The sequence below is a fragment of the Rhinichthys klamathensis genome, unplaced genomic scaffold (assembly GCF_029890125.1).
Source record: "Rhinichthys klamathensis goyatoka isolate OS25496 unplaced genomic scaffold, OSU_Roscu_1.1 h1tg000059l_1, whole genome shotgun sequence".
Classification (NCBI taxonomy): domain Eukaryota; kingdom Metazoa; phylum Chordata; class Actinopteri; order Cypriniformes; family Leuciscidae; genus Rhinichthys; species Rhinichthys klamathensis.
Window position 1 is genome coordinate 8781755 of NW_026606604.1, and position 10986 is coordinate 8792740.

The following is a 10986-nucleotide window of genomic DNA, read 5'->3' on the forward strand; positions in this document are numbered from 1 at the left end:
CGATCTGGTCTCATGAGGAGCCAAATATGGCCCTAACATCGCAACATTCAGGGTTGCTTCGCAAGCGGATGCCAGACGGTTTTAGGAAGAAGCCCAGCATGAGATGTGCCAGAAGAACCTAATCTGGACTGGGCAACAACAGCAAGGGACTGCAGGAGACTGTAAAGGACAACGGCGGTCCAATGTGTGCCTCCACAGGGCCAAAAGAGAGGGTAGGACCCATTTAACCCATGCCAAAGATTTCACCCGTGCCAAATCGCTTTAGACCACATCTACCTTCTTACCAGATCCGATTTAAGCAATCGTGTTGAGAGACTGGGTCAGAGTCAGAGATGTGGACAGGGTGAGGCTCGGAGAGGGTTCACCCTGATGGACATACTTGGCACGATTCCGACATAAATCACAGTCACATCAACATTTCTGGCACGATGCATCCACACCACTGACACACACACACACACACACACACACTTCCCCCATCCCCTCCCACTAGTCCCTGGACTATAGCATTGGCTAGGTACAAGAGTGAAATTAAAATCACTTAACAGTGTGGATCAGCGGCGCTGAGCAGATCATTTCTTCATGCAGATCACAGGGGGAAATCAAGTCTTTGTTTTCAAGCATGGCACAAGTTCATATTTTACATCAAAGGCATATTTTGCTTTGGCTATGCAGTTGCATGTAACAGCAATTCTAATGAGAAAAGTGAACTTTAGAACTGTTGATGAGCCACAGCCCCAATGAAGTTCTTCTGTGAAAAATCTTGATATAAATTTATTTCAATAAGTATAAATTACACAAATTAACAATATTTTATTAGATTAGATTAGATTAGACCTGTATACCAACAGAGGTTTGGAGAATGGATGGCTAGATACAACTATTTTGTTGATAAAGAAATTCTGTACAAGATCTTTAGATACATCTTTTTAAAGCTGCACTGCGTAATTTTCAAATGAAAAATAAAACTGCAAGTTGCTTATGGAGGATTTTTTTTTTTTTTTTGGTAATAACTTTTGTTGTGCTTTGGCTCTGCGCTGATGAATCTGACTGGCTGCATCCCAAAGCGCATACTTTCTTGAGTAGGAACTTATTCTGTAAGTTAATCTTATTAAATAATTACTTCACAACCGCTAAAAAAAAGTAGGGCTATGTTATAGTATGAATGTGTGTAGTATGAATGTAATCTGGACGTGTATATATAGGCCTACTATATTCGCCATGTTGTCATTATCATGTGACCATTTTTTACAGTCTATGCATGTGACCTACCAGAGTTAGCGTTGCTTCACTGCCATTCATAAATCCTCTCCCGTGGCCTCACGCGATAGTAAAGTGTCCGTCGTTTCCACACTTCAGAATCTCGCCTGAAGAAGTTTCCGGGTACTTTTTGCATACTTGGAAGATAAGTTACTTCTTTTGTCACATAGGGCCTACTATTTTTCGCCCACTAGGGAAGTGATTTCGGATGCAGCCACAGTTTGAGACGTGTACACATGGCTACAGCTGATTTCTCCTGCAAAATAAGATGTCCTCACTCCTTCCACCGCATCTGACCATAGACTGTAAGCATCTGACACGCGGTTATAGTAGCCGGAACGTCTTTTCTTTATTTACTGACACGACGGAAACACGCACAGACTGGTGACGAAGGTATGCACTTCCCGCTAAATCCGTCCCGACAGCTTCAAAATATGATGCATACCATAAGCCCCTTTTCCACCGAAGCATTTTGAGAGCCGGTTCGGAGCCGGTGCCTGCGCGCGAACCAGTTCTTTGTTTTTCGACAGCCAAAGAACCGGTTCTCGGCCAGGAAAACTGGTTCCCAAGCGGCACCAACTCTTTGCTGGACTAGAACCGTTCTTTTACCACGTCATGCTTACGTCGGGGGCTGGGCGCGGGTTTAGATGTGTTCTAAACATCTTTTCTGACCATAATATAGGATCGCAAAGCCAGGAGAAACATTTGCAGAAACACGATGTAGTCCGCCATTGTAATTGTTATGCTTGAAGTTGGCGCAAGCGTTTCTAGTTTTTTTTTTTAGTTTTTTTTTATTGAAAACATTATGTAAGCAAAGAAAAAAAACAGTCACAATATAGAACAAATAAATGGAAAGAAAAAAAAGACAAGACATGGGTACATAACATATCATAAAAGATTACATATCAAAGGAAAAGATTAAAAGACTTACATATTTCAATTGTTTTTAAAGCCTTCTTGGTACACGAGTTAGAGATAATCCCAAAGTAATGTTGTACTTGCAAGCGTTTGACGTATGGCTTGGCGACGTACACAGTGAAGTAACGACGTCGTTCGCTGGGCGCTCTAGTCAGTGGAAAAACAAACAGGTTCTGAGAAGGTTCGCAAGTTGAACCAACTCCGAACCAACTTTGAACCAGCACTAGTTCCGAACCAGTTCTTTTTTGGTGGAAAAGGGGTAATAGTGAGTCAAGGTAAGACAAAAACACGGTTTGGAAAATGGACTTACGTATATTTCACTTATTAAACATTTGAAATAGGCTATGTTTATAATATATATTTTTTGTTGTATATAGGCAGTTCATTTTTATTTATAACACGTAGGCTATCTAGTTTTTTATATATAGAAATTGATAGAAATATGTATGCATAATTCACAAAAAATGGGCAATTTTAAGCAACATCGTCCTTCTGCATGCAGCCGTCCGTCCTTCTCTGAAAAATTTATGTAATTCATTTTTAAAAACTGAATTATGAATTATGCATATACCATACTGTCAAACCATTAACACGGTGGCTGTCGTACACACGGGTATCTTTGTATGTCAACTCTGTTTGATTATTTTAAAAATATTTGATCATATTTAATTACTTTCTAAAAATGTATAATAAAAAAAAATTAAGAAACAGAGAGGGATTATCTTTTATTAGAATTTATTTTTTTATTGACGGTAATTCCTTATCAAATCCTTGTACTCGAGATAAGCTTCGAGTAGGCCCATCAACAGACGTCTAGAACTCTCAAAAGACCATCTTTAGCAGAGCTACTGATCTTAATACTGTGTGTGTGTGTGTGTGTGTGTGTGTGTGTGTGTGTGTGTGTGTGTGTGTGTGTGTGTGTGTGTGTGTGTGTGTGTGTGTGTGTGTGTGTGTGTGAGCATGCCACTTGAAGTGTGAACATCCATGCCTTCATTTGCTGCCTGTTCCTGGCATCACACTGTCCTTAAAAGCTGATAATGTGTTAATGAAATCACTGGCAGACAGCTCTTGTCAGCCGAATGTTCCAGTCCTCCACTGTGAGTCTGCTGGGTATAAAGCAGGTCTGTCAGGGGAGTGTGTGTCTGGCCCAGCCATTGCTTTGTGTTGTTGTTGTTTGGTCTTTGCTCTTTTATAATGTTACAGGTCCTTTCGCCCAGTCCTTCTCAGAGTGTGCATGCTAAATTTTTTATGCGGGATGGGCCTGTCCCCTTTTCTTTCTGCAGCACAATGATTTATTGCCCAAAAAGACCAGAGAACTAATTAACAGAGTAATTAATTAATATGAATTTGCATATTTGCATTTGCAATTAGTGCAGTCAAGTGATTAGTCTGAAATGGGGAAGTTTGACTCATCAGATGTTGGTGTGTGTGTTGAACCGGAAAGCTCGTCACCAGCTGAGGCATTTTTGGAGGGGGACAGAAGGGACTGTGTGTGTGTGTGTGTGTGTGTGTGTGTTTCTAAACAACAGCATCCAAGGGTACCCGCCAATCATGCGTGACTGAGCCATCGCTGTCAGCAAACTGCATCTGTATGCCGTGTTCATTATGTTTTTGTTGTGCTGATAAGTGCAGATCAACCTGGCCGTCCCAACGAAAAACACAGCAGCCTCTATTTCACCAAAGATCCCTCATGACTAACACTCTGCATCAGGGATTGTGTCTGTCTGATAGGTGGCTTGCTGTTAACAGGACCAGTGAAATCTGTCAAATTCTGGTTAAAGTGTTTAAAGAGCCAATTAATCTCACACAGGAGCAGAAATGTGTTGTGTGTCATTTATGAGGTGCTATGCTTTTTGTGTTGTCCATCTGAGAGGGATAAAAGCTCATGGGGGGTTTTAAAGAGCTTCTGATTTGAATTATAAATGTGTGTGTGCATGTGAATGAGTGAGGGCCAGGCACAGGTTCAATAGCAGCAGGAGCTTTCACTGATAATGGAATGCATGAGTGTCAGGACTTAATGTGGGAGGAGCCAAAGCTCTGGACAATAAATGCTACAAGAAATAGCCAGATGCCAGAGATGGCCAGACCCAAAGTCTGTGTGTGCATGTGTATATGGCTGAATCTGGCAATAAACTCGTCAAGAACATGTTCAGGTCACATGATGAATCAAAACATAAAAAAATAAGAAAATATATTTTTAAGGATGGACATTATTATTCATCCGTTATTATGGAAATGGAAAGTATTATACATTATTTTCATGACAATTAAGCATATTTTTCCTTCAGTTATCATATAATGCAAAAAATCAGTCTCGTTACCAAAAATAACTATAGAAAATTATAATATTAATTTATTTAACTTATATTTATATGTATGGTGTGTATGTATTTATAATGTTACAAAATATTTATTATTTCAAATAAATGCTGTTCTTTCGGACTTTATATTCATCAAAGAATTTTAAAAAAATGTCACAGTTTCCACAAAAATATTAAGCAGCTGAACTCTTATATTATGGTTTCTGACGGATCATGTGACACTGAAGACTGGAGTAATAATGCTGAAAATTCAGCTTTGATCACAGGAATAAATGACATTTATTAATACATAAAATATATTCCAAATTTCAAATATAAATCTGTTATTTCAAATTGTAGTAATATTTCACAATATTACTGTTTTACTGTATTTGATCATTGAATGCATAAGAGACTTATATTATGTAACATGTATAAATTGTATTTGTTGTATAGCACTTAATTTATACTAATTTAAATAAAAATATTAGATGTAGTGCAGTACAAATTATGGTATAACCATATTACAATAATGAGAATGACCAAAAGGAAATAAAAAAACATCCGGATACACTGCATAATTTGAGGGGGAAGCATCACAATGTCATAATCTGAATAATAATAACAAAATAATGCTCCTAAAATAAGCTTTTTCTTTATGCACAGTATAACTTTGTGGAGTGAAACGTGACCTGGACCTGTTTTCGTTAGATTCATTCGCATACTGAGTGGTGTGAATGTGGATGTCTGTGTTTGTGTGTGAGGGAGGTGGGGAGGGATGGTGTGAGTGTGTGTGCGTGTGAGAGAGAAAGAGAGAGAGAGTGTAAACAAAAAAAAAAAAAGATTTACGTTCATATGTAGAAGAAATAAGAACGAAAACAGCTGTTTAAAATCTCAGAATCCCTGTTGACTGGCTATATTTATTCACTGTCAAACAGTGAATTTATCTCAACTTAATTATTTGATTTACTTGGTCAAAGCATGATGTTTTCACTTTATATAAGTGAACTTCACTGCAGAAAATGGCCTGTACGATGATGACAGACAGTAGGATCAGTAATTTAGCAAACGCCCTTGAAGAGGCTGACCAAGCAAACAAGAGCCATCAATCATCCAGTTCTTGCTGTCATTCACCAGCATTCCTTTTCCATGTTTACAGGATATACCTGATATAAATCACAAACTATTTTTGTCTCAATTCCACTTATAGGTGTGTTTGCATGAAAATCTATAACAGCAAAGACTAAGAAATGTCATTCCCTGACCGCTTCACAGCATTCCTGTTTATCATGGCATCAGATTCTAATGGTGGATGCTGGTGGTCGGTCCTTGTTTGAGGCTGCTTTGTGGCTTTGCAGTGGTACGCAGCTCGAGGCACACACCAGATGATCAGGGGAGGAATACAGGTCCCCCGGGAGCCGGTCACGTGACCAACCCGTGCCACGTGACGTCAGCGGCAGATGGCATGGGTACCAGCTCTGGCAGTTGGCATCAGTGTCATTTCTCTTAGCGCGAGACAAGGAGAACAGTGGGGAGGTGAGAAAAACGCACGAGCTGTTCACCTGCTAAAACGCCTCGCGGAAAAAAAAGTTCATATGAAGGAAATATGAAAACTGACATCTAACATCATATTCCAGGTAAGGATTGACATCCGTGCCGAACGACTATGTCTTTTATTTTAACCAGATTTGAATGGCTTATATCTCATGCAATATCACACATGAATACAAGTTTATATATTTTATTCCTGTTGCATTGTTTGTTGCAGCTGTGTTTATGTCAATGTACATTGATTTGATTAGAGGATCCGTATCACTCAAATGGAATTCTGTGATAATTATTTGTTATGTTAGTGCAGCATTGTATTTATTGAGCACCTGGTAATGTTTAGGCTGTTGTTTTTAAATCGCTGCTGATTGATTCAGAAGATCTATTATCTTCTCATCATCCCCAGTAAGAGCACAATGCTGACTCTTCCGTTTGAGGATCCTGTCATAATGGACACCCAATTCGGGGCAAACTTTCCACGGGACTGCGTGGGTGAAATGAAGGTCAATAAACAAGAGCCGTTTAAAAAGGAGGAGACGCTCTCCCACGCTATGGAGGACGAGGATTCGGAGAAAGACGAGGACGAAAGGGAGGACGGACAGGACGAGAACGGTCTGCCTCGGAGGAGAGGGCCTCGGAAAAAGAAAATGACCAAAGCTAGGGTGGACCGGGTCAAGATGAGGCGCGCGGAGGCCAACACCAGGGAGAGGAACCGAATGCACGGCCTGAACAACGCCCTGGACAGCCTGCGCAAGGTGGTGCCCTGCTACTCCAAAACCCAGAAACTGTCGAAAATCGAAACCCTGCGGCTGGCCAAGAACTACATCTGGGCGCTTTCCGAAATCCTGAGCACTGGGAAGAGGCCTGACCTCTTGACCTTCGTTCAGACCCTGTGTAAAGGGCTCTCGCAACCCACCACCAACTTAGTGGCCGGATGTCTGCAGCTGAACGCCAGGAACTTCATCCCGGATCAGATCAGCAGCGAGCCGTCTTTCTCTGGTAGGTCGCAGTACGAGTCTGTGTACGGGACCTACCACAGTCCGGGTGTGGTGACACCCTCTGTACCCTCCATAGATCCTGTCAAACCCTTCAGGCCGTTCAACTACTGCAGCTCCTATGAGACTTTCTACGAAAGCGTCTCGCCGGAATGCGGAAGCCCTCAGTTCGACGGTCCTATAAGCCCTCCTATTAACTTTAACGGGATCTTTTCCCTCAAGCAAGAAGAGCCGATCGAATACGGCAAGAGCTGCCACTATGGCACGCGCTATTGCGCGGTCCCGCCGCGCTCCTCCATCAGCCAGAGCGCGAGAGGCGCGTCAGATCTTCATTTCCCCTATGACGTTCATCTCCGTGGCCAGTTTTACCCCGTGCAAGACGAATTAAACACTTTTCATAATTAATGACAGAAAGTCAAATGTAAGTGAAAAGGACCGAAAATGCAGGACTTTCAATCGCACATGTATTATTTATAAAGTCCTTCTCTGATTTGGGACAATCGGATGTTTTATTATTTATCATTTTTGATTAAATGAAAGATGTGCTTACAGTGTTCCTAAATGAATTGTTGTTTTTTAACTGTTCGACAAAATGTGTGGTCTGATGGGAAAACAATCCACTAACAAGAATGTGTTTTACGCGGATGATATTTAAGTTTCATGTTTGTGTGCATTTTAATTTCATGGCCTGTATGAGTATTAATAGATCTAAAAATCTGTCACTATAAGGTCTCTTGCCCCGAAAGGCATAATTTAATTATAAGTTCATTTAAATATTTGCGATAAACATTCAGTAAAATATGAGAGCAATAATTGCTAAGGGTGCTATGCAATATATAATTCTCGATATAATTCTGGCCCTTTATTTATACACATAAATTTGTCTAAACAGTTTACACACAAAGTTCAAAATATAAAAGTGTTAACAAGACTAAATATCTCATCATTTTGTAATACATAAATGTGTTTATTCGTTTATGAAAAGTAACATGAAAAACTAAAAACATGAATTTATTTATTTCCTTTGAATAAAACTTTCGTTATTACTTACGAAAATTTCGTGATGTTTTACACAAGGCACATGTTTATATGTCGGTAAATAAATTGAATCAACCATTGCCTATTATTATTATTATTATTTATACGCCAAGATCACCAGGAAGAGGCCATTATTGAATCAATTTACTTTGTAGGTGACGATATTTACAAATATATGGATGTAATTCTGAAAAACGAAATAATTATGGTATGTTATTAATTTGTTTGTTTCATTGATTTCAGTTTGTGAAATTTAACTTTATTAATGTGGACAATTGATTTTTGAGCATCTTTATTTTTCAAATATTTCAAATAAATAGCATTTGTCTACGCATAATTTTCAGAAGGATGATAAAGGAAAATCACAATACACGATGATGTAATTATGCAACAGATTGTTTGGCAATTCTGTCTTTTCTGTAATGCAGAGTCGTCGATAAATATTGGTGATATTGCGTAGCCTACAATCTCGGAACAATCACTGTAAGCAAATGCATTTGAAGCATGTAAAATCTAATGGAAATGTCTGTGTGCTTTCTAGTGAACTCATGTCACAGGAAAACCTGCCTTAATATATTTGTCAGGCATCATTCATATCATGGACGTATACAGTGGTGGATTCGTGCATTTGGACTTTTCTCACCAAACGGGATTTTTATTTTAATTATTTTGTGTGAAAATGACTGAATGAACTGAAACTGGTCTTTGTACACTGTCAAGCTGTTTTGTACAGTAAAATAAAGTTTAATTAAATACAGTTCTCTGTTGAAAACACTGTTGAATGAATAGACTACATGTAGGCCTATGGCTATCTAAAATCAAATGCAAATAATAAAAAATTAAATGCATAGGCCTATCTAAATTGTAAGAAATCGAATAGATATCTCAACCTCGCTGTGTCGCAAGAAAAAAAGGACTAAGAAAAAATTAAACCAACATTATACAATGTCGCATTTCGTTTTAGAAATTATAAACCATAATGAACAAAAACAACGCTTTAAAAATGTACAAAGATAATGTAGACTATTATGTTATTTAAGTAGCTACAAATTCAAAGTATAGCCTTCAAATTGGCCTAGGAGATCATAAAATGTCTGTGAAAAGCTGAGGACAAAGGAATTTAATTTATGATTAGGCCTACCTGCCAAAATCACGCAATCCTTCTCGTGCGTTAGTTTATGCCTTTGCGACGCATTAGTCAATGTTAATTGTAAAATGAGATGTTGTTCAGCACTGGGTTTAGGAGAGTAAAGGTTGTCTGGGTTGGATCTCTCAGCAGAGAGCTGGACGGGGGCCAAACAGCGACAGACTGCGGATCAGGATCCCGAAATCAGCGATTCCCCCGCGAATGTGCATTGTCATAATTTCACCCCACAGTCAAAAGTGTGTGGTGAGTTCGATTCCCGACTATAATGCGTGATAATAATAAGTGAATGCAATGTGAACCACTTTCGGATAAAATGCCGAGCCAAATGCATAACAGTCATCAATCTTTCTATAAGTTCGCTTTATATTAGTAGCAGGCCTATAGATCTCACAAGACTTATTTCTGTAGGCTAATTGATTCCTTTTCACGCTTTCAACGAAAAAAAGACAGTAATGCGTTAATATTTCATTAGCCATCACGTTGTCTTAAAACAATTAATGCTTTTGACAGGTGCAAAAATTCAACATGCTCATTCACCGATTGTGTGCAATGATAGTTGATTTGCTGTGGGGATGTTGAGGTGTCAGATAAACCCCACAGTGGCGATATTTCAGAGAGGCAGAACATATGCTGCCCCAGAGACAAAGCTGTCAGGATCGAACAGCTGAAAAATGAGCAGCAACACTTCTCGATGCTTCTATAAGGCCGGTGGAAAGTTCTCAACAAGACTTGCTTTCTTTTAGATCGGTGTTTGTTTTTAGTTCAAAATGAAATGTGTGATCACTGACAGGGTCTCGCATGCCTTATTACCACAGTCCTTTTATAAGACTTCAATAAAATAAATGTTTTATTCCTAACCAAAACTTTTTCTTTCAATTCTTTTTCAGTTATTAGTTGACACTTTGTATATTTCTTTCTCCATAGTGGGACATACACTATATGGGGTAATTTGTCACAATGACATCTGTGAAACCGATTTCATAAGAATAAAGTTTAAAATAAAATGTAAAGTAAAAAAAAAAACTTGGAAAAAAGTGAAACAGCAAAAACATGGAAACAGATAGCCTATACTGTATAACATTATAAAGTTTTAACAAATGAATCTTTTTTTATAATTTGCACTATCAACAACTTTTGATAGTTAAAATATGCAATTATATGATAATGAAAAAAAGTCATAGTTAGACGACTTTGAATTAGGACGCATGTATTTATGTATCTATATGTTGTATAACCCTGTGGCTGGCCAAGAACTACATCTGGACGTTTTCCGAGATCCTGAGCACTGGGAAGAGGCCTGACCTCTTGACCTTCGTTCAGACCCTGTGTAAAGGGCTCTCGCAACCCACCACCAACTTAGTGGCCGGATGTCTGCAGCTGAACGCCAGGAACTTCATCCCGGATCAGATCAGCAGCGAGCCGTCTTTCTCTGGTAGGTCACAGTACGAGTCTGCGTATGGGACACACACACACACACACACACACACACACAAAGAGACACAGATATACATACATAGATACAAACACACACACACACACACACACACTCTAAAATTTAAACAGTTAAAAGAAATTCCTTGTGTTGATTGTGTGGTATATGGCACAGATGTGGGAGTATAAGAGTTTGTGGGCGTGTATTTGTGTGTGGATGGTTGGAGGTAAATTACTATTACCATGTTCACAATCACTCATCATAGCCCTTGTCCACGTGTGATGCTTCATTCTGTGTTCTGATGTCAACACTTCTGTTCCAAATCCTATCATTGGAGGATGAATCATA

At 39.0% G+C, this 10986-nt stretch overlaps 1 protein-coding gene across 1 annotated transcript; it reads left to right on the plus strand.

The window, feature by feature from the left end:
* The first annotated feature begins 6401 nt into the window (after positions 1-6401).
* neurod6a (neuronal differentiation 6a) lies at positions 6402-8332 on the plus strand. The gene has a single exon (XM_056249266.1). The coding sequence runs from the start codon at positions 6443-6445 to the stop codon at positions 7424-7426; it is 984 nt and encodes a 327-aa protein (XP_056105241.1). The 5' UTR covers positions 6402-6442; the 3' UTR covers positions 7427-8332.
* Positions 8333-10986: the final 2654 nt, after the last annotated feature.

Bases quoted from the DNA above. Each gene is read 5' to 3' on its own strand.
- neurod6a (XM_056249266.1), top strand. From the start codon at position 6,443: ATGCTGACTCTTCCGTTTGAGGATCCTGTCATAATGGACACCCAATTC.